Raw genomic sequence first — 27,306 nt, 5'->3', positions numbered from 1 at the left:
CAAAGAGAAACCATTAATCACTAGTCAATCATTGTCCATATGTCTGCCCTGCCTGTGTTATTTAGACAGATTAGTTGTCAGGGTTGGGTTCAGTGTGTTGTTATTTATAGCAGACTATATGTTCATGGACGATTAATCATTTTGAATAATTTTCAAGGGTCCAAAGTCTTTTGTCAGTGATACCCCAGAGATAAAACCACAGACTCTCCTCTGGAGCAAAGGCACCATGCCAACAGTAATAGGACCGCATACAGCTGTGTTACTTCTTCAGCAATTTTACCAGCTAGTTAATACATATGAGCCATCACCATTACAGTCCAGTTCAATTTCTCTAAACAAGCATGAAGACGTGAAACTGAGTAAGCCAGGCCTTTGGGTCCCTCTGTAAGGAGGAACGTCGTCAGTCTTTGTCTCTTTAAAACAACTCTTTAAAATTGTATTCAGCTCAATCATAGAAATCGAATGAAATAGTATTAAACCATCCATTATGAACAAAATGCTCCAGGAAGCTAATGTACAAAATGACACAACAAGGGGAAAAAGCATCACTTTAATTAAGTCTTCAGTGTTGACTTGTTTATTTGAGCTGTCAGTAAAGTAAGCATGTCAGCACCAGCTTTCATCAGTAATTCGTTAAAAAAAATGCTGTTCTCTGAGTATAGATTTTAAGCTTGGCACAAGCATAAATGTCAGACAATTGAGGGGCTGTAAGAGGGGGCGCTTTCTCACACGGATTCCCTAAAACTCCTGCTCAGCCAGGCATCTGAAGCAGCCATTGTTCGTTGAAGGGAACGGAGAGACCTGCCCAGGCTTGCTCCGACCTCAGCGTGCATGCAAGTCCTAGGCAACCGTCCTCAGACTGTGGCCAGCAGGCAGGAGACTCATCACACATACACACAGGTGCAAACACACTAGTGCGGACGTGCAGTGGAGCATCATGCTGTACTTATGACATGGATACTGTTGGGATGAACCACTACTGTGAATTCTAAAATATATTTCTCAGTTTGATCCTACATTCAGTGTTGCCTGAGTTCTGCTGACACACAGGATCATTCGCTGTACGTTAAATGACTGTGTGTATATTAAATTTGTCCACTTCTGTGCTTTTGCTACAGATTCGTTTTCTCCTCTTCTTCATGGCATATGCATGTGCACTAAACCTTTACCTCAAAGTTTCTTGTACAGCACTTTTCCATTGCTAGTGGACTCTGCTACAGCACTATAGATGCGGCCACATGGGCACAATGGGGCCATAATAGGGGAACCACATGGTTCACCTCTCACTCTGTCAGTCTCTTTTCCTGAGGGGGCAAACTGCTGATCCCAGGGGTGTGAAAGGCCTGCATCAGCTAAATTTCCACAAACAAACACAGCTGGCCGATGTGTTGCACCCCCAGCACTTACAAATGCACATCCATTCATAAGCAAACAATTACACCACTCGCTACACACCTAAAGAAAAGATGATCTTTGTCCCGCTCAAATCAATTTTACTCAGCAACTCTGTACTTCCACTGTAGCATGTCAGGAGTCACAATGGCCTTTGACACCAGCCATCGATTGACTACAATGACATCTAACTTTGAGCGCTGACTGACCACAATGGGCCTCTCTTTGCCTCGGAGCCTCTGCTTTTCTTCTGCCTGATCTCTCAGACAAAGCCGTGTTACAGAAGTACCAATTGAGCTTGAACAATCGCTCACAAAAGAGGCACTGACTTGGTGTTTCCAGCCCTCTTGCCAACTGCACCGTATTCTGGACGGTGTGTTGAGACAGTAAATTGGACAGAAAGGTTATTACAACCTGACTTTGCGACACGGTTATTGATTTGTAGTCATGAAAAATTTAATTCCGGGGGATTTCCGCAAAGACTTACTGTTAAATTTGGAGTGATTATAGGATTATGTGTATTATTCTGTCAGAACATTTTTCAAATGTTCTCCTTTTTTTGCAGTGATGGTCTGCTCTGATGCCCTGATGCTCTGATGTTAAAAGACATATTAAAATGTATTGTAACTTCTGCTGCATATTTTTGGTGTTCTTATTTTCACTAAAAGTAATTTAATTTCACAAAAAAAATCTTATTTTGTAGATGAAAGACAAAAAAAATGTAGAAGACAAACATATTGTATGCATTGCTCACTGCAGGATTCTGCTGAGCAAGATAGTGGTCTTATGTCACTAGAGTCTCACATTTACTCAGCTACAGGTCCCTAATCTGATCCTCCGGGAACTGACAGTTTGGAAAAAACCCTTCTCCGAGACTCTACAATTTCTTCCATACCAGCTGTAGTAGCTTTTAGTCTGGTGCAAGGCCTCTTTTGAGCTGTTTTTTTTTTCTACTTCATCTTATGTTTTTTGTGCCATGTTCTTTTATGGTGAGGATTTGCACGTTGTGTTTTGATGTGCTACCTTGTTGCATCTGAGCAACCAAACCAAACAAATGCTGCTTGACCTTACGCGACCCTGTCAGGCTTGTGTAGATTCATTTCCCTATACTTGGGGTCATGTTGTCCGTGCACACTTTGTTTGAAAATGCAAGGATTTGTATAATTCTTTGTGATGACTGAGGGCCCAGGTGTCACTTCATCAGTGTGGACAAAGATCAGAGAAACGGTGGCACGACCCCCACCATGAATTAATCCACCTCCATCTAGGGGTCCCATCCACTCCTGGGTCAGTACTCGTTCAGTTTCGGGCACCTGGCCTCCTTGGCCCACACTCCGGGCTGCCTGCGTCCCTCCAGCGCGTCACTTAGGTGCTATGAATAGATGCGGGCGTATGCTCAGTGCTGTCAGCTGGGCATTGGCACGTGTGGCTCATGTCAGCACGGCTGCCGCGCAATGCTCCTGATTGGCGTCACTGCACCGACAGCACATTCAGGTCACCATGGAAACAGGGACGAGCACAGCTACCTCTGCCCTGACATCCATTGGTTGCGATTTCCAGACAAACTCTGAACTCTTTCTCTTTGTATCTCTTCCTGTCTTTCTTCCCCCATCTGTCTCCTGTTCTTTCTTTCTTTCGGTTTTTCCCCCTGTGCCTCTTGTTTACATGACTTATGATGCTCAACAGGGGAGCTGGAGGTTTGAGATTCTATTAATAGGGCTTTATAGTCATTAGTTTTTAAGTATTTGTGATTGTTGTTGTGAGTGCTCTAATTAAAAATGACAGGAATACCACCATGAACTGATCGCATGTGTATTTATATACGGTCTGGGCCTCCAGATTTCCTTTTGTGGATATTGTAGGAATGTGTGAGTGAGTCTGTAATGGTTTCCTTACCAGTGAGTCGACAGCCAAAGTCGAAACTTCTTAAGGTCTTCCATGTGCCTGGGGACTGTCACATTTGTGACTTTCTCTCATTGCCAGACTTCTCTCTGTTTTGCTTTCCATCCATCCTCACAGGCATGCGATGCGGGAGTGACTGGCCTTAATGGAAAGGTGTGTGGGTCACTGCATTTTTCACCAAGGACCTGAGAAGAGTTCTCTCAGGACAAATGTGCAGATGGCAGTGTTTGTATTTTCGCTCCATTTACCACTTTATGTTTACTCACGTCATTTACTGTGTCCTGGGTGACAGGCAGGAAGAGACATCAGTGGTAGGGACAGGTACTCAGTTAATAATGTAACAAGACAAAAACTAAGTTAATGAGCAGAATTAAAGGCAAGAGTTACTGAAGCTGCATCTTCTGCCCAACTGTGTTTTTCAAGTTTTTATTCTTCTGAGAATATGCATGACTCTTGTCCCTGCTCTTAGAGTTTGGTTTGTTTATTGCAAAAAAGCAGTAATTATCCTCGCATTTCTCTGTGTATCCTGTTCCCTCTAAGAATTGTTGCATAATGTAGAAATTATAGTACTGCCGGAGTTTATCTCTCTCTCAGCCATGCTCTCTCATATACATTGTGTACGTGCTAGTACACGACACTCTGACACTCACTTACGTGGGGAGTCATTTAATGTCACACATGTGGAAGTTCACGTCCAGTGAGCTCAGCGAGAAAAAAAAGAACTGACAATAATTAAGTCAGAACCAGTCAGTTAAAATTTAAACCACTGTGACTCTGCTTGTATGGGTCATCATCTGTATAAGGTTACGAGCACATGGATGTGTATAGGTGGGTTAATGTGTGTATATTTGTGGTGCAGAGACATTAATGCTGACTGACACAACAGCTGGAGTGGGGGGCAGGGGTAAAGAAGGTCAGTAGGTTACTGCTCCATTGGATTCAATAGAAATTAGGTAGAGATCTATAGGAGATGACTACATGACAAAAGAAATTTAATAAAATAGGAAAGAAAGAAAAAGCAAAGCCAGGGAAATGTTAAAGGCAATAGACTGTGCAAAATAGGTGGACTTCAATGTATAAATTTCTGTGTCTCACTTTCTGCAAACCTTGCAGCATGCAGAGTTGTCATAACTTTGACATAGAAAGGTTATTCAAACAATCATAAATGAAAAATATGCACTTCAACAAGAACATTCTTGACCATGATGAAAACAGTTTCACTTTGTCTAAAGAATGAACTTGCCATTTTAAGTATTAACTTCTTGTTTTGCTCAATTTAATCATCCTTGTACTGTAATTTGATAGATGGATCTTTGCTCGACTTGTCAACACAAACACTGTCTTGATTAATGTGACACATGCTAACACATGACAAGTGCATGCCAGAGCTTAACTGAAGACCCTCTGTTCAAACACATCAGATCCCACTGCAGGAAATCGTGTGCTGTGAGGTAGAACCGATTTGAGCTCTTTCCTACATTTATATTAACCATCAAAACTGTTAGAAAATCACAATTAACAACTTTGCCCTCACCACAGATTATTTAAAATGATAAATATACTCTATTATTAATTGGCTGCTGAACCTCTAATTTGATTTAAGTGATTATTTGTTTTGTACTTGTTTTCAATTGCTGCACTGTAAAACATTTGTATGATGACTCTGTACTGAGCTCTCTCAATAGGGGAATACCAAGATAGTTAACTCATAAAGTCAGAATGTCGCTCTGAAATTCACCACTTCTGACTCTCACTTACACACAAAGCCATGTGTCTGTCGCTTCGGAGGGTATTGCATAGACTTGCATTGATTTCCTAACCTTACCCTAACCAAAGATTTAATGATCTACATTATGGATACTTGGATACACACACACACACACACACACACACACACACACACACACACACACACACACACACACACACACACATACACACACAGCCTCAGTTACTGACAAACGAAGGACTCGCATAACCTGATGCTTGATGGAAATGTTTATGTGTTTTGGATTCAGGTTGTGCCCTGAAGACACCCATTCATCCCTTTCCTATTAGCCCTATTAGCAGCCTCAGTGACAGTACACAATGATAAGGGTTGCCAGGATATTGCTGTTATTATTGCTGTGACTCTATTTTGAGACTCAATAACTCTCTCACCCACACACCGGAGGTAATGAGAGGAGTGTTTATGTGTGAGAAAAGGAGTGGTTGGGGAATAAAAACGAGCACATTTTAATCATTTGCATAAAGCAAATGTCTAAAATTAATTACTTTTGCAAGTGCAGTTTAGCACAATAACAGTTTAGCTGTATCTCACAATCAAATATATGACTTTTTATAATAAAATCGCCTTTGATTTGTAAGATGTAACAAACAAGTTATCGCTGATTATTTTAATTACCTCTGATTTTATCATTGGAATAAAATATTTGTCAAACCAAAACTTAGTTTCAGGAATACGTTAAAAGTACATACACACTGATTCAAATCTGAGACAAGACTGACTTTATCTGGAAGACATCTGGAGAAGGAATCCATTCTCCTTGAATGGTGCGATCTGCCCATATGGCCACACACACACATCAGCATTAACACACACACACACTTTAGCATGAGCACAGCAAACAATGCCCAGTGCTAGGCAACCGTGCCATCCCAGTGCAGATGGCAGGGTCTGATCATGTTTATTTTACTCTAATCTAATGCATTTAAGTCCTATTGCCTCCCCATGACCTCTAAACGACATTAGTGGGGATATGCAAGTTGTTTTTGTGTGTGTGTGTGTGTGTGTGTGTGTGTGTGTGTGTGTGTGTGTGTGTGTGTGTGTGTGTGTGTGTGTGTGTGTGTGTGTGTGTGTGTGTGAGTGTGTGTGAGAGAGAGTAAGTGAGAAAGATCAGGACAGACCGACTAATCGTGGTTGTATAATAGACTACACTTAGATGGTCTGTCTGTTTAACCCTGTGTTCTCTTCCCATTTTCCAATAAATGGTAAAATGTCAGATGAAACTATTAAAACTGGAATCAAGGATGATTCAAAGCTGCCCCACTTAACCTTGCGTCATAGCAGGAATGCACTTCTGCCTGCCTCCAATAGGAGCGGAGTGTGCGACCCCTAGAATTACTTTCAAGAGAGCTATGCTTCTACATATGCTGTTCTTTCCACAGCTTTCTTCTGAAGATTTTGACTTACATTTGAAATTTAGGCCTCTCCTGACCTTCCTCTCTTTATTTTCTCTATGCTTTACATATCAGGTTAATGGCTAACATAATTACAGGTCACAACCGCCACTTCTCTGCTGCCTAACTGTTGGAGTTATTGACTGGACAACCAAAGATTGTGTTTTATTCAAATTGTGCTGCATTGAGGTTTTCTTGGGTGACGTGTTTCTGTATGTTTAATGGTGTGACGTGGATTCCACAAGCACTCTCCCCTTCTGAGGGCTGATGCCTTGTTAGAGCCTGTTTGGGGTACTGTGTAAGATCCTTCCGGCACACTTGCAAGTGATGGCATGGTTGGATCACTGCTGAGGAGTGGTGCCATGCATTTTTGCATGTCACTGTAATTTAGAGGGTATTATTGAGCTTAATATGTAACCCATTCTGTCTTATGGGTGACGGGGAATATGAGCAAACAACAAACCGTTTTATAGACAGGATTGAAACAAGAAGTTTTGTCTGTTTTCAAACTATTTAATTCATTTTAATTCATAGAGCAACAGCCAGCAAACCTCTACTCAGCTTGTAAAGATCATAACAAAGTTAGGAATAATGTGTGTCCATCATGTTCAAAGTATGTCAATCAGCAAAAGAAGAGGTTTAACCTACCAAAACTTGTGGAAAACTAAAATAAAAAAGGAATGAAATGGTAAATCTTTCAACAGCCTTTTCATTCATTAGTCTAACCATATGTAATTGTGCCCTTATCTGTCTTTTGTTTCCACGAAACTTCAGCTTCTCATGGTTCCCAGAGAACATTTTGGATACAGCATTCAGTTGTTACTGTATCTTTAGAAATTTCCCCAAACCTGAGGCCCACAGTAGGGTGGATTGTCTTGACATAGCATGTGTAGCTGGGTCCTTCCATGGTATAATCTGGTGATGCACAGCAGCTGTGGGTATGGATGTGGGGGGGTTGGCTTGGCTTAACTATGATTTAGTTTGTAGCAGTACCACAAATCTAATCTACTACACCTCCATCCTCCCATTTTTATCGTTGCTGCATTGTCTTTGGTTCATTTTTGTCATTGTTTGCAAACTGGGTGTCACTCCAGTCACTCCAGTCACTCCACATTCCAATTTCAATAATCATCATCAAGATCAAGTCAGATTTTTACACACCCTTTCTTTCTTTCTTTCTTCAACTTGACCTGTTCCACCTGTGTTTGTACTTGGAGTATTCTGCATGTTATGCAGCATACCATTTGATCATGTCAATCACATAAAATAATAAAGAGCATTTTATATAAATAATTTAACCATCAATGGCTTCTCCATATACTACAAGATGATTGCAACAAATCTCATTTCAGCATTTGTAGTTCACAGTCAAAGTCATTTGTTTTTACAAGTTTTACAATTGTTTTCTGTAGTGACTATTTTGGCAGATAAGATATAGATTAATACATTCATCAATGTAAAAAAAAATGGAAATCATTTATGTTTTTTTCGATAACACATGTATGAGTCATACTACCACTACCAAACCATACCTCTGTACTCATCTTATTTCAAAGGACAAGCATGTTTTTTTTTTTTTAAAAAGCACCGTTTTGATTTCATTTAACAAAACCATACCCAGAAGTTCTGCATTAAAAAATTATATAAAAGTAGTGAAACATTTGCTTAAAGTGGCTAATTATCACCAGAATTTATAGTGTCCTTCAGCTTATAGAATTTTAGAGTGAGTTTTGATTCATCGTTTATCAATTCGGCCCTTCATTGTCCACTTCACCACGCTCAAAGTATAATTTCTGGTTCACAGCAGGCAATTTGCTAAAGCCAAAAAAATCTGTCACAACTGATTGTACTCTTGCCCAAAACAAGGTGTATACTGCTCTCAAATTTACCAGCTGGACAGAAATATGACCTCAAACAAATTCTAATGTTTCTCCACAACTGCTGATTTGTAATGAGCAACAGTTTGCTTGTCATAGCAATTTAAAAAGTGATAACGTGTCAGTACTGTGTTCACAACTCATTTGCACTGCTTCCAAGAGGCTCCAGTCAGTTATTGGAGGTTTAAATGGGAAAATACACCAGTCAGTCAAAACGTTACACCCACAGGTTGATCTTTTCTTACAATGAAATTTTCTTCAAGTAAATATTGGGTCATGACATTCATGTGGATGTTACTTTGGCATGTACCAATCACCTAAAGATTGTTCCAAACCAAGCACACCTCTCCATGGCAACGACGCTCCCCAGTGCCAGTGTCTTATGCCAGCAGGACAATGAGCCCCACCAGACTGAAAAAACTGCTCAGTGAATGCTTGATAGAACTCCAAGGCTTTGACCCAGCCTCACAACGTCCCAGATCCCAGTCCGATCGAGTATCCGCAGCTTGTCAACAGAGGCTCCATTTCCCAACCAACAGGACCCAAAGGATCCGCTGTCAAAGTCAGAGACATCCTCAGAGGTCCCATATCAAACCCTGACAGGTCAGAACTGTTTTGGCAGCATAAGAAGGGACAAAAACAATACTAGAAGTGTGTATTTAATGTTGTGGTTCATTGGTATATCTCACACAGAACAAGTGAGCAAGAATGAGAACCCCACCAGTCATTCAGTGCCAGCTTTGGTTGTTTTCTCAACACGGTAGCAGCTTTTCAGTGGTACAGAGATATTTTAATCAGTGCCCAAAAAGCACTGCAGTTCAATACCTATTGCTACATTGGTATGTAAATAAAACATGTAGTAATCAGTACTGCATGTAACAACTATTTCAATAACAACTTTTAGAAATTAATCACATATAAAGTGCAGCAAACTGAAAAATAATTAAAAGTGTTAGAAACTATCAATTCTCATAGGTGCGCTAGTGCGTCACTTCGGTAGGGAAGGTACTCAGCAGGCAGGTTGTTAAAAGCATCTTGGACAACTTGCCACAGATCGTCTGTGGATTTAGGCTGTGTCAGGTGCTTCTGCCTCTTCGTGTAATCCCAGACTGACTTGATCAGGACTCTGTGGGGGCCACACCATCTGTTGTATGACTCCTTGTTCTTTTTATTGAAGATATGGCTGAATATCTCGGGTTGTTTTCATGTAGCAGAATGAATTTAGGACCGATCAGATTTCTCCCTGATGGTATTTTCTGACTGGTGAGAATCTACATATTTAAAGTGACTAAAAATTTGCTTAGTACTGCATCTAAATAGAATATACAATAAAAAACAGACTTGCAAAGACTATTTGTTTATCCTTTGCAAATGCTATTTGACCTAGTTCTGGTTTGTCTCCATGTGTGCCTGCCTTAATGCCATACTTGTCTATCTGCATGTCTGTCAGTCAGCAGTGGCAGTTACTCAGATCTGTCAGTTTGTAGTACTCCCCTCCTTTCCATTTCAGTGTGCATAAAATGGAAGATCTATTTATACAGCATGTCTGTGGGAGCTGGTTTCCTGATTGCTTCATCAGAGAGCTGGTCTGTCTGTGGCAGCAGGCTGGAGGGGCTTTGGGCTCCTCATCCCCCTGGTGAGGCTCTATCCCTGCAGGCTTAGCAACACAGGCATAGGCAGCTGCCACAGGGCTGGATGGGCAAGGGATAAATTGCTCTTTCTCCACCAGTATAATGAAGAAATAAACAAGCAAACAGATTAAAAGATATGTTGTGGTATTCACACAACCACTCATGCGAGGCAGGTATTTACCACACCTGCGAACATACTGTATAAGGTCAGAACTAGCTTTGATGGATGAACTGTATGAAATGCATTGTGGGTTGCTATTTAACAAACCGGGTTTGGTCGAAACCCATGCAGTTTGGGCTGTGCACTGGACTAACTAGTCTTGTTGGTTATTCACATTTATTATTAAGAATGGGAGTCTCTGACACACACCTGAAAAGCCGGACAGCTGTATGAAAGGTCAGTGCCCTCATCATCACATGATGACTTCTCTGAGCGGATACGTATTACGCATATTATGGTCAGTGTTCTTCTCTGTGATTTTATTAAAGTGACACATTGGGGTCTTTCATTGAAGGTCTTGCTGAATCTATTTTTGTCTTGTCACTCTCATTAATAAAAGATTTCCAAGTGTCTACTGGGCAATATGAGTGGGAGAATGTTGGTCTCATGCCTTTATTATTTTACACAACATGCAGTTCACATTCATATCTGAGAACGGTTCATGTCGAGGTCTGATCTCCCCCAACATTGTGTGCTCAGCTGTGTGTAACACCTAAGAGCCAACTATTGACAAGTACTGTGGCAGTACACAGCATGAGCGGCCCTGGGGCTGTGTACGGGCCTAGAGAGTCACACAGCACTATTGACTCAGTTAACAAGCAATAAATGACTGCTGTTGTTTGTCTCCATGTTTTTCTGAGAAAAGTGATGTCATATTCTTCCTTTCTACCCTTTGCTCTTTCTTTACTGGCCCTTTTTTGTTCACCACTGTACCTCCTGTTCTCTCATGGCCCTTTGCTTGTTTCATGGATCACTTTTGACCAACCTTTCCCTCCCTCTGCACTGTTCCAGTCAGTTATGTAATCTGAGTGTCCATTTGGGAACTCATATTGACAGTTGAGTCCTTCACTGTCCCTCTCCTGCCAGTGTAGTTAGTCAATCCCTTCCATGCAGCTGGAAAGCATGACACAACGTCATACTGTCAAAAAGATCGATTCCTTAAAGACTACATGCCTTCAATTCCCTGTAAGGCTTTACATTTGATCCGTCCAAGTCATTAACATGACTGTCAGTTGGTACCTACCAAATTTAAGTTACATAACATGCCGTGTGTGGGTTCAAAACAGTCTTGTCAGCTGATGTTATGTGACCAGTGTTGACTGCAAACCAGAAAAGACTAGAACTAAGAGATTTAATACGCACTGAGTCTGACAAATAGCACACAATTCCTCACTGACCTGATTCTTCTTATCTTGTCACGATAAGGTGGGACTATGATACCTGATTGCCTGACGTGAACTAAAAACACTCATGTGACCTGTGATAAGTGAGACCAAGTGCAACACCAGTGCAGCTAAGGTGGCAAGATTTGTTTTCAGTAAGGGCAAATTCAGCTCATCTCAAATCCGAGAAAACAATGTGTATTTTGTACTTTGTGATGCTTTGTCTTGCATCAGCTTGCACAGTACAAAGGGGAGTAGGGTTGAATTTGTTTCCAGTAAAGGTTTATGTAATTTCCACAGTAACCACACTGAATCCCTCTTTTCACCAAATCTAAATGCTTGTAAACTACAAAAAATAAGATGCAACCAGAAATCATGAATAACAAATACATCCTAGATATCATTACAAAAATTAGATATACTCAAATCTAGATGTATTGCACGGCAAAAGTCATGTTAAACAACATAATATGTGACAGACTGAGCTGTCACATATTAGACTGTGAATTTAGCAGAAAGAGAAGAGCATAGAAGCTCACTTAAGACATTTCATAATATGATGCAGGGGAAAAATTTGACCTTCCTTCAGTGATGTGTTCCTGTGTACTGGCTGACACAACCTGCCTGTGGTCTGCACACAGTCCCAGTGCAAGTTTTTCGAAAAACGTTTCAGTCCATAACCCTTTAGGCAGCTCCATCCTGCCCTCTAGTGAAATCTGTTTGTGCTACACTGTATTCATCTTGCTAAAAACATTTAACCCACAGCCCCATCTACTGACGCATTTGTGAAATGCAAAATTAAAACCTAAACGCAAGCTTTCTCTATAAAATGTTTACTGGAGCAGTTGTGTGGAACAGTAATTATGTCTTGTGTTTTTAAAAGCTATTTCCACATAAATTTATACTTGAAATACACACATAAACTTTTAACACTTTTGCAGAATTTAGTCATATGTTAATTTCGCTCTAATTTATAGAAATATAGACACAAAAATTACATGAAATGCTTTTCCCAAAATAAAAGGCTATGTTCAACATACCAAAGGTACCAAAACTAATATATCAAATTCGCATTCAAAAACGTAGCCTCACTGAAGCAAAATCCTATGACTGTACGTAGCGGATAATCTCACTCAGATCATAGCCTGTCACTGCAAAGGCGTAGCCATCACCATCACAGAACTTGGCGCCACAGATCTGTGTATCCGTCACACATTCATTATGCAAGTGTGCCACCTAGGAGGAAGTGAGAACAACACAGTCAGCGTCGGACTGACAGGAAGAGAAAAATGATTTGATATAAGTTAAAACCTGGGGCAGAAATTGTGGTCTGATTCTGGATTCTTATGACCTATTACCTCCACACTGTTGGTCTCTGGGGTCATAGTCAGGTGCCACACCCTGACTAGAGAGTCTTCAGCAGCAGAGAGAAGCTAAAGCACACAAAGGGAATAGTCGCTCATCAAATAGTCTGAGAAATGCAATATTTTTTAAATTAAATAAATAACAAAATTGAACCATTTGAAGTGAGTTCATAAATATACTTAGTAATTGTATTAATCATCAGGTCTGACTAAAGAAATGATTTTTATTGTTAACTGTGGTCACAAATTCTAAAGATAAATATCAACATAATAAACTGTAAGATGAAAAAAGATCTTTCTTATGAATGTAGTTTTTTACAACTCACCAGTCCAGAAAAGGGAGCAATGTCCAGCGAGTATATCCAGCGAGCATGAGCATTGACCTCAGCATGCAGAATTCCCGTCACTGCCTCATAGAGACGGATCTGGCCTGTACCGTAACCTGCCACCACTGTACCTTTCCACAGCTTGACAGATGAGCAGCTCATGCTTCAAGGTGTGAAGATCAGTGCCATCAGGGAATAAAGAGATAAGACAATGGACATTAGATTATGAAAGGAAATAAAATGAAGAAGAACTAAAGGACAGCAGAAAAAAATATAAAAAATAATTAGTAGATAAGTATAATCATGTATAAAGGTAGAGAAATAGAGAAGAAATTAGAGGAGAAGAGGAGTAAGTGATGATAAAATGTTACCATAGGTCACTCTATCAAGTCAGTTTTGCCTTATTTGCCAAAAATCACAAAACAGTAACAAAGTTAACTTCCTACTCAAAACCAGGGATCTTGTTGAGCAGCTGGAATTCCTCCCCGGACTTCCACACACACAGGTTGCCCTCATCATCTGCAGTGACCAGATTAGCTATGCACTCCTGAAGAGACAGAAACAACACAGAGTGGGAGGGATTATGTAATTCATAGAATGGTTGTAGTGTCTAGAAGCATTACATAAAGTAATCATTTATTTAGATACTCTGTTATTCATGGAAAAGTTTGAACTATCCAGTATCAACAAAGGTTCAGATGGACAGACAATGAACAAGCTAAAAAAGCGCGCGCACACACACACACACACACACACACACACACACACACAACCACACACACACACACACACACACACACACACACATACACACACACACACACACACACACACACACACACACACACACACACACACACACACACACACACACACACACACACACACACACACACACACACACTCACACACACACACACACACACACACACACACTGTACCTGGCTGCCAGAACATTCTGAGGCCATATCAGTGATGGACTCCTTGTGCTCCTCCAGGACCTCAGACAGGGTAATATTACTTCCCTTACTGGGAACATCAAATACTAGAATTGCACCCGATGACACACCTAGAAAAAGATGATAATAATAATAATCATAATCATAATACGTGTTATTTGTAAGTGCCTTTCTTGACACCCAAGGTCAATTTACAGGAAAAACAAATACAACAGAACAGATATAAACTATACAAAAAGATAATAAAAAAAACATACATAGAGATTAAAAAAAACATACATAAAGAGAGAGGCAGTTAGAGAGACTAAATAGTCTTGAACTGATGAGTTTTTAGTCTGGATTTGAAGGAGACAAGTTGACTGTAGAGTTTTGCTCTTTGGATTTTATGCAAGGAAAAATATGCTGCTCGGTACTTACCCACACATATATAATTCTCCCACACTGCTGATATCCCTCGAGCAAACACTGCCTGTTCTGGGACAGAAATACATGTTGTGAATGTGCTAGATTTGATACAAAACTCTGGACTAGTAATTTTCTTTAACACACAAATGTGTGATTGCACACATATGCATTTAAAAACAGATGTATAAATGTGTGGGCAAACAAAGATAACAGTATTTATGAGTCAGCCTAACAAATCAGAAAAACATTGTTGTACAATGTATTCAGTGCCACTGATTTAATAATGTAGGTGTACATGCAGTGAAAATGGTCTATTTCATTAAAATAATGAGAACCTCCGACTGATGTTTCAACTATGTTTGTGTTATGAGGATGGATCAGCTGCACTGATACATTTCCAGGAACAACATAATCATAGAATAATTGCATCACACATTATACTTCACCTTATAGTGCATCTGATCTTTTTAAAGTTTAAGGCTAATAAGTGAGACAGGTCCATCTCTGGGTGTGTATTTGCATGTGCAGCAAACATAGTTAACGTGAGTTTACCTGTAGGTGTTTCTGGAGTATCCAGTGCATGCCAGTACACCATGATGGAGCCATCAGATTCATACATCTAGAAACAATGGGTTTATATGATAGAGTAAGGCTGCAAAACACATACTGTTATATTTTTGTTACTCAGTGACACAGATTTAGTGTGATTCCTGCACCATCGGGATATACAACCAATAATAATGTGGTGCCTTCTACAAATGTAACTACTACTAGTGACAGCAGACAAGAGAAAATAACAACTTACCTGGATGCCCTTCTGAGAGGTCACCACCAGCAGATCACGAGAGGGCAGAGCACAAAATGCAGCCTGTTATGGGAAAATTAAATATTATTTCTATTATTCAGACAAATGCATACATAAAATGCCAGAGCAAAAGTGAAACAATTCTAAAATGAACCAAGAGAATACTGTTGGTGCTTTTTTACAAACTTTCTTAACTGTTTGTGAGAATTTTTAATTATTATCATTGTTTAGCACTTTATTCCAGATCACCAGAATGGAAATGTACCAGTGACTATGACTATGGTTACTTTCAATGTTAAATGTGTTGAGGGTGTGGATGTTGACATTTGAGAACAGTGAAGGGTTGACTGTTCTTCTTCCACTGTTTCCTAATATTAGGTCATTGTAGCAGGGCAATAATCCTCAATATACAAAGGAGACATCCAATAATTAGCACCAGTTTTACCCTCTTGCCTTGGCAGGGTATCACCAAATAAGACAAGCGTGTGCAGATGTTAATGGGTCAAAACTTGAGCTAAAACCTAATTTTGAATGGAATTAATTTATACTGTATGGCAGGTTGCTTGATGAAACCAATTGATTTCTTTACAATAAATCAAACAGTTTATTGAATAAGTTTTTGCTTTTACTGGCTCTCCTTTTGTTCTTTAGCTTTTTGTAAAGCACTTTGTAATTAGGTAATGTGCAGTCAAAAATGAATTTTACTTATTTACTTTTTTACAAGAAATGAGGCTACAATTACAAACACCACTGATATAGTTTATCTAACTGAATGGAGTTGGCACTCATCCTCCTTGTCATGGTTTCATTTGAGCTTCAGTGTGCTGGAAAACATCCGATAACGTCAAATTGTGCAAGTCTACGGAAGCACGTCTAGAAAGAGTATGAAATGGAACTTGCCTGAAAAACACTGAAAATGTATAAATAATGTCAATGATACCTGTTGCCTCACCTCTGTGCTCTTTGTGTGTAACAGGTAGAACACGTTTAGAACTGCAGAGGTTGCACTGAGGCCTGACCTGCATTATGAGAGATGTGCTCGTGGCCACATTCGGCTCCTTGGACTGCAGCTGACGGTGGGAGTAGTTGAGTCCGTCCCAGGACGCGCTGATCATGTTGACCACATTAGCATGGACCACCGTGAAGTAGGTGAGACGCCTCGGGGCGATGCGCAGCACGCCGAGGTTGTTGTACAGCGCTGATGCACTGTTTTTTATCTGGATGCTCTTTTCTTTGTGATACATCGAGCAGTCTTCTTTGGACGCTTGCTATACAGTGTGGAATCTGGTTTCAGTCTAAAAGAAGAAAATAAAGGTCCCCACAATCAAATTAGCATTATGATTAAAACATAGCCAACCCACGAGCCCTCCGTTTTCGCTGCAAATGGCAACGCTAAATTAGCATCAAGCTAGTTATGCTAGCGAGTATCCAACTGCGATAACTACAAATACAAGAGGAATGGGTTAGTTTCTGTGTGACATGTTGCACATACCTTTGCTTCAGATTACATGAAATGTGGTTCTGCCTCCATTGGTGTCGTCGTGACTGATTATTACATATAAAGTTAACGTGAACCGAGCACTTTTCTAGCTTCTTATAGCAATAGGATTACCTATGCGTCCTCCGCAGCCATAGCGACAACGTACCTCTACGTCCTACCTCAGCTTTGCGTGCTGGGTTGCTGAGCAACCGTAGAACATACGGAGTCGAGGGTACAAGAAGACTGAGGTAAAGTTTTAAGCACTTGACTTAAGCTTTGACAGTAAAACAGTGACTATTAGAATATCATACAGCCGACTGTGTTGTGGTATAATAAGCCATTTTATTGCGTATAATTAACTACCTAAAACTGATACATGTATTTCTATCCCTCGCTCCAGTTTGGTTCAAAGAGCTAACGTTGTTTATTCCAAGAGTAAATCAACTGATAGTGTTCGATAAACCCGATAGGTTGTTTAAAACTACCACGATCTTTTTGAAAATGTTTATATAAACCCCAAAGACTCGCTTTAACACCTGAATGTAAAAGTGTTGTGAATGACTGAATGATTAGAAAACATTAACCGAGTCACAACAGACATCAGGCTGCCCGCTACACGTAAAGAAAAGAAATCCGTGACCATAAAGTTGTATTAAAATCGTATTATTTCTGTTGAATTACCATTTACTATTTGTCACCTGAGTGTAAACTCCTATGCCCCTGCCAAGTTGCTGTAGAGTGATTACTCACTGTTCATCCAGTGATGCGATCAGTCAATAACTGCACTGTTTGGTTGTGATGTGATCAGCTGAACCGAAAACCAGGTGTTAAGCATGGACCCAACCATGGAGTCCAAAAATAGCTGAACAACCTGAACCAACTAATCTTGCTCTGTGGTTCATGCTCCAGGTGTAGCTGCCAGCAAACTGAACCAACTGAGAAAAATACTGTTAGCACGCTAATATGCAGCTTATTTACACTTGATGAAAATATTGTTTAATGATGCAAAGGGTACGATTTTAAGTTACATTTCATAATAACCTCAGGATCCTTCAAATTAAAAAGCATTATGCTATCTCAGTGGCACTGGAAATTGTCTTATGGTAAGCATCTGCTTCCACACTGAACTTATTTATGGAGGTCAGGAGAAATATTCAACTAAACTACCAATCCTTTCGAAGGGAATGTAGACATTTTTTTGAGTTATTTATTCATACATAAATAAACATAAGAAACACATATATTTCAGAGGTAGGCCTTTTAATTAAGTTATGAATTGGAAATATCCAGTCTTATTTAGACTAGTAAAGACTCTGTACTGTTGCTAGGTTGTTAGGTTAGGCTTGGTCTGTTTTGTTTTTTGTTGTTGTAATGTTTATTTTTCCGTGATTACATCACATTTTTCAGCATCACAAACATCTTTGGTTTTTCATGTGTGTTTTATATTTTACACTAGATTCTGAGCCAAAATGCCCTGCTCTGCTGCTAAGTCCCGAACTGACAAGCATGGACATAGGACACCTGTCGTAGTGACACCACCTTCAGCACAAGACCAGGACGAGGAATATGTTATTCCTGGTCGCTTAATTCAGGCTCAATGGACAGATATGTTGATCCAAGAGGATACAGAAGAGATCGTGGGGGAGATCATGGATGAACTGTTGAGTAAGGTCATGGAAGGCTGTTTAAAGGTGGACATTGAAAGACAGGTAAAACTCAAGATGCAAATAAGTTTTATGTTTACATTTTATTTCAATGTTAACATTATATCACTGATTGACAGTCACTAATAATAAACCAATAAAAAAAAATTATATTGCTTTAATTCCAAACAGACATAATGCATGTACATATAACATCTATGATGTTGCCTTTTTTTGCAAAGCTAATACCTTTCTGCGCATCCTGGGCCAAGAACTACCTCACGCAGATTGTAGAGCGCCAATTCTTGTGCCTAGATGAGGGAGAAGGACCAGACGAAGCCTCTAAAACAAAAGACTCTGAGCCTATGCCAGGAACTCCAGATGCTTGGGCTGAAGGATGTGTGCCTGTTATAAATGCAACCCTTGGACATCATCTCACCTCACAAAAGGTGTTGTTATTATGTAACCTCTCTTCAGTTAAGTACTTCAAATTATTTGTATTCTAATTTATCAATATATCTATATCGCCTTTTCTAACAGGAGGCTGACAATGGCCAGGTCCCACTACAAACAGAGCCAAGGGTCAACCACCAATGTCATGTCATGCCCCAAATGGAATGCTCTTCAAGACAAACTAAGAAAGAAACAAGTCCCCAGAGGCTTGTCACAGACATTAGAAAGCATTATAAAGTGGTTGATCCTTGCACTCCACCAAAGACTGATCAAAAGAAAAGGCAGCAGGTTAATTCGCCTCCAAAACATTTTCAAGGCAAATTACTGCCACCCTTGTCCTGCTCAACAGAAAAATGGGATGTGGAGGTACAGGGTAAAAATATGAGACGTTCTGTTCGATCACCACATCAGCAAAAGAGCTGGCAACACATACCAAAGCTCGATAAGCTCAGCTTGCCTCGTCATTGCCTTTTTCCTCAGTATGAGATTGTAGATAACAATGACACAAAATCCAACTTGATGAAATCAATTGAACAATCTAGACTAGAGCCAAGATTCAACAAGCAGCAAACTGACAGGACATTACCATCACTGAAGCCGCTAACCAGCTCCAAGGATCAGCCTAAAATGTTTCAGGGGCAAAGTGAGGATAATGTCCTTCTGAAGAAACTGTCTCCCTCTAGACATAGAAAGGAACAGATGAAGTTGTCTGGGCCTCTCAGACTGGACACAATGGTCTTAGCCAAGGGTGTTTCTCTTTTGGATCCCCAGTCAGTTGAACTTAACCCTCTCAAATGTAATAATCCAACCCATTCTATCAATTTGAGGCCAATACAGAGTAGCGTAGCTGTGCCACTATATTCAGTTGATCAGGTTACCAGTGGTCCACTACCTCAGGTCACTCCATTATTTCAGTCCAAGAGCTGTGACAACTGATTGTAAGGTTTAGTGGTGTCTATAGTGGTGTTTTGAGGATGATATTTATGTTAATTAAATAAAAAAAAAAAACATATAAACTTGTATAGTGTCTATTGCAGGTCAGGCTGTGAGAAGCAATTACACATGCTTTACAAAGACTCAATACTTTTCTTTTTCCATGTGTTTTTGTGTTTCTCTGCATTTGCAAAACAGCAGTGATAAACAATGCGCATCATCAAAACATTTTTAATTTGTATTTTAAAAAAATGAGACCTGATAGCTGGGAATTCCATATATGCATTGCAGCTTCTTTGATACAAATATAAAGATATATTTTTAATATTAATCTTGAACAATAATCATTTGTTTTTATTTACTATTCACTGACTGCTGTCTGTACACAAAGTGCCCTTCAAGGACATTGCAGCCTAAAGCTTTAATCTAATTACAGTGAGCAAAAGCAAAACTATTTGTTCATTCAGTTTGTCCCACAATTAAATATAAGATAAAGCTGGGCTGTACAGTGGCTTGGTGGTTATCACTGTTGCCTTGCAACCAGAAAATCCTCGGTTAGTGTCCCGGCCTTCCTGGCCTTTCTGCATGGAGTTTGCATGTTTACATGTTCTCCCTGTGCTTGCATGGGTTTTCTCCAGGTACTCCGCCTAGTGATGGTCCTCTGATACCCGAGGCTTCGACACATGCGCTGTAGCTCATGAAGCAAACGTATCGAGCCACTGTGCCGAGGCGTGGTTTGGTCACGTGACTCGTGACGTTTGAATCACTTCAGTGACGTTTGAAGCACTCAACTGCTTCGAATCACCTGATTGGTTCGGTTTGTTATGTGAATCACTCAGCGGGATCTAGTGTTCCGGGATAGGAGATCCCTATTTAGTGTTGTTCATTTGAATTGTTTTTCGCAGAATAGATTGTTTTTTTGCCGTTGTTTTTGCTTTGAGAGTTAGTAGTATGTCAGATTTCGTATTTCGTAGAGAATAGATAGATTTTATTTATTTTTATATATATATATATATATGTGTGTGTGTGTGTGTGTGTGTGTGTGTGTGTGTGTGTGTGTGTGTGTGTGTGTGTGTGTGTATGTGCTTAGCTGACAGACTACAAACCAAAGAAAAAAACAGTTCACTGACTGTTGCTACACTTGTGGCTCTGCAGTTCAAAACTTTTGGATTCACCAATCAGAGTGGCAGCCAGTGTGAAAGACGAGGAATATGTTATTCCTGGTCGCTTAATTCAGGCTCAATGGACAGATATGTTGATCCAAGAGGATACAGAAGAGATCGTGGGGGAGATCATGGATGAACTGTTGAGTAAGGTCATGGAAGGCTGTTTAAAGGTGGACATTGAAAGACAGGTAAAACTCAAGATGCAAATAAGTTTTATGTTTACATTTTATTTCAATGTTAACATTATATCACTGATTGACAGTCACTAATAATAAACCAATAAAAAAAAATTATATTGCTTTAATTCCAAACAGACATAATGCATGTACATATAACATCTATGATGTTGCCTTTTTTTGCAAAGCTAATACCTTTCTGCGCATCCTGGGCCAAGAACTACCTCACGCAGATTGTAGAGCGCCAATTCTTGTGCCTAGATGAGGGAGAAGGACCAGACGAAGCCTCTAAAACAAAAGACTCTGAGCCTATGCCAGGAACTCCAGATGCTTGGGCTGAAGGATGTGTGCCTGTTATAAATGCAACCCTTGGACATCATCTCACCTCACAAAAGGTGTTGTTATTATGTAACCTCTCTTCAGTTAAGTACTTCAAATTATTTGTATTCTAATTTATCAATATATCTATATCGCCTTTTCTAACAGGAGGCTGACAATGGCCAGGTCCCACTACAAACAGAGCCAAGGGTCAACCACCAATGTCATGTCATGCCCCAAATGGAATGCTCTTCAAGACAAACTAAGAAAGAAACAAGTCCCCAGAGGCTTGTCACAGACATTAGAAAGCATTATAAAGTGGTTGATCCTTGCACTCCACCAAAGACTGATCAAAAGAAAAGGCAGCAGGTTAATTCGCCTCCAAAACATTTTCAACGCAAATTACTGCCACCCTTGTCCTGCTCAACAGAAAAATGGGATGTGGAGGTACAGGGTAAAAATATGAGACGTTCTGTTCGATCACCACATCAGCAAAAGAGCTGGCAACACATACCAAAGCTCGATAAGCTCAGCTTGCCTCGTCATTGCCTTTTTCCTCAGTATGAGATTGTAGATAACAATGACACAAAATCCAACTTGATGAAATCAATTGAACGATCTAGACTAGAGCCAAGATTCAACAAGCAGCAAACTGAAAGGACATTACCATCACTGAAGCCGCTAACCAGCTCCAAGGATCAGCCTAAAATGTTTCAGGGGCAAAGTGAGGATAATGTCCTTCTGAAGAAACTGTCTCCCTCTAGACATAGAAAGGAACAGATGAAGTTGTCTGGGCCTCTCAGACTGGACACAATGGTCTTAGCCAAGGGTGTTTCTCTTTTGGATCCCCAGTCAGTTGAACTTAACCCTCTCAAATGTAATAATCCAACCCATTCTATCAATTTTTAATAACAGAATGCACAACAATTAACATAAAGAATACCAAGCAGCAGTCATCTACGTCACAAGCACCACCGCAGCCTCGTCCTCCACCACCAGCAGCACCTTCCACAGGTATTCTTTTTCTCTTCTGAATAGGGAATGACTGACATTTCTGGTGATGATGATGATGATCTTCAATATTTTTCAGTTCAGCTGTGGAGCCTATTAGACGAACACGCAAGTAGAGCCTGGTAAATGCAAAGCGCCACAGCGAATGCAATTGTAGAAAGAACGGCAGACCCACTGGCTTACTGGGCAACCCACAAAACCGTTTACCCAAACTTGTACAATGGAGCCAAACATTTCCTGTGTACCTCAGCCTCATCTGTGCTGTGTGAACAGGTTTTTTTTTTCTAAGGCTGGGGAGATAGTGAGTAAAAGAAGGAACTGCTTGAGTCCCAAACAATGTTCCCTGTAATTTTTCCTGAGTCTGAGCAAACACACAAACTCCCTGAGCGTTCCTTGGACCACTGTGAGCAACATCAGACGTGTGCACTGTGGTCACACCAGCATCACATCCATTCAAGTTACATGGTTCATTAAAAGAATCAAATTACAGCATTTACATTTCTGTTAAAACACTTTGTCAACAGGAGCCAGTTGAAGGCTGCAGTGATTTTAGTGACACTACAATGTATAAGAGTGAAGTTATTGAATATTTGTCTCTCTTTACTGTTGCAGTGGTTTTGCAAATTGCAGACGGACCCTGTTCACTCCATAGACACCAATGTTATTCCTGTAGCTTGAAAGACAGCTACTTTTGATGAAACTGGGCTTGTAGCACATTGTCTGCCTTGCAACAATGGGAAAGAGGCACCGTTTATGTTTTGACAACCTATATCTGATGAGTTATTGATGCTGGAAGTCTGAATCTGTGAATATCTTTCCAACTTTACTGAACTTGGGGCCACTACCACCTAAGGAGTGATAGATTTAATTTTGAAAAAAGCATTTAGCCATACTTAAAGCTTTAAGTGCTTTATTAACACGGAACTAAAAATTTTGTATTGTTTTATTATCACAGGTTCTGTCTGAAAAGAGGTGGCATCATTTTAAACAGTGAAATCAAACTAATAAAATGTAATGACCAACCAGTGAGCAATACTGGATTCTGCAAAAACATAAACAACTTTTAAAAAAAAATCTAAATCTTATCTTAACACAGTTAATGTATTAACTTATTTTTGTGTATGCATGTATTTATTGATTTATTTAATACTGTTAACATATCAGAGTTCTGAGTGAGTTTTTCTTAAGATAGGCAAAGGCCACTTATTGATTACATATAGACTCTTAAATGTTTATTAAAAACTGAAAAGCATTTAAAAAAAAAAAACAACTTAGGCATTTATTGAGTCACTAAAATACTGTAGAGTACAGACCACATCAGCATGATTATAAGCATCCTCTGGTAAATTAACAACCAGATACTGATGTCTCTCACCATATGGACTTCAGGAGATGACTGGGGGATGATAAACTGTGACCTACTGGTTGGGTTCTCTCTGTTCTCATGTTTCTTACATGTTTGTCCCTGACAGCTGGATCCTAATGTTTTTTGAGCAACACACCATACTATGACGTTTTTACACTGATGGTTCTACTATGGAACCAGTTTGACATGTTCAGGTGTTCTTTGTGTGAAAACTCAGAGATTTCAGGTATCAGAAGGTGGTTTTCAACCTTCTTTGTTAACTTTCTGCTTCAACTTTAAATTAAATCTCCTTCACTAACCCAGCCCTCTGGACTTCCAGGAAGCTGTGTTCTTATTGGCTGTCCAGGTGGCTGCTTGGTGTTATCAGGAACACCTGAGCAGCTCAGTGTTATCAGGAACACCTGAGCAGCTCAGTCTCTTCCTGCTTTATTTAGCTGCAGTCAAACATTTCCTCTGCTTCTCTTCACCAGTGAACTGGGTTTGGCTCCATTGCTTCAGTTTGTTCTTTAGGCATTGGCTTGCAGCTTCCAGCAGTAAAATTGTCTTTAATGTGTTTCTTGGTGTGTTTTAGGGCTTTGTACTGGATAGTTGTCTTGGTAAATGTGGTTCTTTAGCCACAGTTAGCACATGGTGCTAATGTGTGCAGTGATTAGTGGGTTTGGTACAGCTGAGTTGTGTCTTTATCTTGGCTGTAGTGAGTCTTTAGAGGTTTTTGGTCAGACATATTCTGTATTCTTGTTTGGGAACCAATGTTGGTTGTCCAGAAGGTAAGAGTTCCTGTCCTGATTCTCTGTTCTCAGAGCTTCTCTGGTAGGCTGCAGGAGACTTTAGCGTTTGGGTTGTGCTAGTTTGGTTTTTGTGTGGTTTCATTTGGACGACTATCTTGAGGCCCCTCCATGTGGTTTAGTGAGGTTTTCTGTAACAGTTCTACAAAGCAACCTGCAGCAGAAGAGACTTTGAGAGTTTTTAGGAAGTTCTGGAGACCAGACTTTAGAGCAGCAGAAACATTTGTCAGCAGTTTGAGCAGGAGAAGGTGAGCTTCAGAGTAGAAATGAGACAGAAACCTTCTTGACCCGTGTGGTGAGGTCCTGTACCAAGAGTTTGAGCAGGTTGTGAAGAGTCTGTAGTTCTTTGGTCTGAAAGCACAAGAAGAGTCGACTGATTAAAGGAGAAAACAGGAGATATTGTTGGTTCATCTGTCGCTCTGCAGTTTCCTTAGACTGAATATCAAGTTTATATTTTAAATGATTTCCCATGTGAGCCCAAGAAGACTTCAATAAACTCCCTCCATCCACTGGACACAACATATTTTATTACCATGTTAAATCTTTTTTTTTAAAAATATGTTTTTGAGTTTTAATCACAGTTTTTTCTCTTTGCTTGTTTAGTTTTGTCATCTGTGTAAAAGGTGCTAAACAAATAAAGTTGAATTGATAAACTGAATAATTGACTAACTCATGATTGTGACAACAGAAGTATTTTCATTGTGATTTAAGGGTTTATTTCATTTTTAAGGTTGGGGTAAAATCTTGACAGAAAAAGAAGATTAAAGAAATAAACTACATAACAAAAAGCAATTAAATCAAACAAAAAATAATAATACAATAAAACTTAATTTATTGTTAATTGTAATTATTGTTAAAAAGATTTAAGAAATTTAAGATGTAATTTTCTAATTAAACATTTAATTTTTTAATTAAATGTTTTGTCTTTTTAAAGGTTTAATAATCTAATTAAATGTTTTGCATTTTTTTTAAATGTTTAATACTTGTATACTTGTATATATTATATAATAATAATTCTTGTTTAATTTTATTTTTTAAATGTTTAATTATGGAAAATATTTTATCTGTAATTTTTAATAGTTGTATTTTAAAAATTTTGTTTAATTTAATAATGACATGTATTGTATGTTGTTGAATTATCTAATTCAATATTTTGTCTGTTTAATAGAGTTAAACATTAAATACAATTAAATTATATGTACATATACCACCCTTTAATGTTTAGTTTTCTTTTTAAATGCTTCATTGTATTTTCTGTTTAATTCCTATTTGAAGTTTTATTGTCTTTATGATGTAATATTCTAATTAAACATTTAATTTTTTAATTAAATGTTTTGTCTTTTTAAGGGTTTAATGATCTGATTAAATGTTTTGCATTTTTAGAAATGTTTAACATTCTTCTTGTTTAATTGTATTTTTTAAATGTTCAATGATGGAAAATACTTTATCTGTAATTTCTAATATTTGTATTTTAAAAATTTTGTTTAATTTCATAACGACATGTATTGTATCTTGTCGAATGATCTCATTCAATATTTTTGTCTGTTTAATAGAGTTAAACATTAAATTACATTAAATTATATTAAACAGACAAAATATTGAATGAGATCATTCGACAAGATACAATACATGTCGTTATGAAATTAAACAAAATTTTTAAAATACAAATATTAGAAATTACAGATAAAGTATTTTCCATCATTGAACATTTAAAAAATACAATTAAACAAGAAGAATGTTAAACATTTCTAAAAATGCAAAACATTTAATCAGATCATTAAACCCTTAAAAAGACAAAACATGGGTACTCATATAGCTCAACGGGTTCAGCGGGTGATCCCTGTACGGGAGCTGGTCCCCGACGCAGCGTCCCGGGTTCGAGCCCCGCTAGTGGCTCTTTACTGCAAGTCTTACCCCGACTCTTTTCCCCCGTTTTCTGTCTCTCACTACACCTATCCAATAAAAGGCCAAAAAAGACAAAACATTTAATTAAAAAATTAAATGTTTAATTAGAAAATTATATCTTAAAGACAATAAAATTTCAAATAGGAATTACACTGAAAATACAATGAAGTATTTAAAAAGAAAATTAAACATTAAAAGGTGGTAAAACATTTAAAAAGAAAAACCTTAAAGATTTAATCAAAACTAACAGACTGTCTGAAGGTTCAAACTAACAGAGAACTACTCAGGAACTTAGAAGATATCAGTCCTTGGACTGTCTGGAAGTTCAATCTAACAGAGAACTACTGTGGGACTTAGAAAATTTCAGCCCTCAGACTGTGTGAAAGCTCAGGTCCTGAGGACTCGGGAGGTCTGGAGGCTTTGAAAGTCTTGGAACTGAGGGTTCAACCCTCCAGCACAAAGGCTAAAGTCCAACCTCCTGAGAAAAACGATCGAGTCGAGACTCAAGTTAAAAAAAACTCGAAAATGGCAAAAAAAAAAAAAAAAATAGATGATAAATGCGCAAAAAAAAAAAAAAAAAAAAGTATCGCGCGCAGATTAGAGGGAACAGTGGTCCCAAAACTGTTGATAAATTATTTCTCAATAAAACCTCATAACCAGTTACATAAGCACACCCTCTTTACTGACCTCTTTACCAATAAACCCCAAGACATACTTTGCCAAAATCCATAATAATCCATAAAATCTTTATTTGCACCAGCCCCATGTGAAAATGACATCAGTCTGTATTTGTAGAGCATCTCATGAATGTAGCAGCACCGTTTAAATGTTTCATAACACAGAATA

The 27,306-nt window shown here is 39.0% G+C and overlaps 2 protein-coding genes across 3 annotated transcripts; one reads left to right on the top strand and one right to left on the bottom strand.

The window, feature by feature from the left end:
• Positions 1 to 8,994: 8,994 nt before the first annotated feature.
• wdr54 (WD repeat domain 54) lies at positions 8,995 to 16,865 on the bottom strand. The gene is made up of 10 exons (XM_023292779.3): positions 16,717 to 16,865; positions 16,244 to 16,519; positions 15,225 to 15,287; positions 14,972 to 15,038; positions 14,432 to 14,488; positions 13,997 to 14,124; positions 13,502 to 13,602; positions 13,056 to 13,218; positions 12,724 to 12,798; positions 8,995 to 12,601 (listed from the first exon to the last, which is right to left on the bottom strand). Exons 2-10 carry the CDS (start codon positions 16,466 to 16,468, stop codon positions 12,470 to 12,472), a joined length of 1,011 nt encoding a protein of 336 aa, XP_023148547.2. The 5' UTR covers positions 16,469 to 16,519; positions 16,717 to 16,865; the 3' UTR covers positions 8,995 to 12,469.
• Positions 16,866 to 18,164: 1,299 nt separating this feature from the next.
• Positions 18,165 to 25,314, top strand: LOC111583604 (uncharacterized). 2 transcript variants are annotated; one of them, XM_055011166.1, is made up of 5 exons: positions 18,165 to 18,413; positions 18,590 to 18,796; positions 18,888 to 21,087; positions 21,264 to 21,470; positions 21,562 to 25,314. In XM_055011166.1, exons 3-5 carry the CDS (start codon positions 20,986 to 20,988, stop codon positions 22,300 to 22,302), a joined length of 1,050 nt encoding a protein of 349 aa, XP_054867141.1. In that variant the 5' UTR covers positions 18,165 to 18,413; positions 18,590 to 18,796; positions 18,888 to 20,985; the 3' UTR covers positions 22,303 to 25,314. The 2 variants fall into 2 exon arrangements, with proteins under 2 accessions (XP_054867141.1, XP_023148545.2); XM_023292777.3 differs by lacking the exons at positions 21,264 to 21,470; positions 21,562 to 25,314 and having other exon boundaries at positions 18,888 to 19,874.
• The last annotated feature ends 1,992 nt before the right edge of the window (positions 25,315 to 27,306 follow it).

This window comes from Amphiprion ocellaris, chromosome 6 (genome assembly GCF_022539595.1).
Source record: "Amphiprion ocellaris isolate individual 3 ecotype Okinawa chromosome 6, ASM2253959v1, whole genome shotgun sequence".
Taxonomy (NCBI): domain Eukaryota; kingdom Metazoa; phylum Chordata; class Actinopteri; family Pomacentridae; genus Amphiprion; species Amphiprion ocellaris.
This window is presented reverse-complemented; position numbering and strand designations above follow the sequence as displayed.

What these genes read in the sequence shown, in the direction of transcription:
- wdr54 (XM_023292779.3), bottom strand. Translation starts at nt 16,468, where the DNA reads ATGTATCACAAAGAAAAGAGCATCCAGATAAAAAACAGTGCATCAGCG. An exon ending in TACTCCAGAAACACCTACAG is followed by an intron (nt 14,489 to 14,971) that starts GTAAACTCACGT and finishes TTTCTGTCCCAG; the next exon opens with AACAGGCAGTGTTTGCTCGA. An exon ending in GGAGAATTATATATGTGTGG is followed by an intron (nt 14,125 to 14,431) that starts GTAAGTACCGAG and finishes ATCTTTTTCTAG; the next exon opens with GTGTGTCATCGGGTGCAATT.
- LOC111583604 (XM_023292777.3), top strand. Translation starts at nt 18,174, where the DNA reads ATGCCCTGCTCTGCTGCTAAGTCCCGAACTGACAAGCATGGACATAGG. An exon ending in AGGTGGACATTGAAAGACAG is followed by an intron (nt 18,414 to 18,589) that starts GTAAAACTCAAG and finishes TTTTTTGCAAAG; the next exon opens with CTAATACCTTTCTGCGCATC. An exon ending in ATCATCTCACCTCACAAAAG is followed by an intron (nt 18,797 to 18,887) that starts GTGTTGTTATTA and finishes CTTTTCTAACAG; the next exon opens with GAGGCTGACAATGGCCAGGT.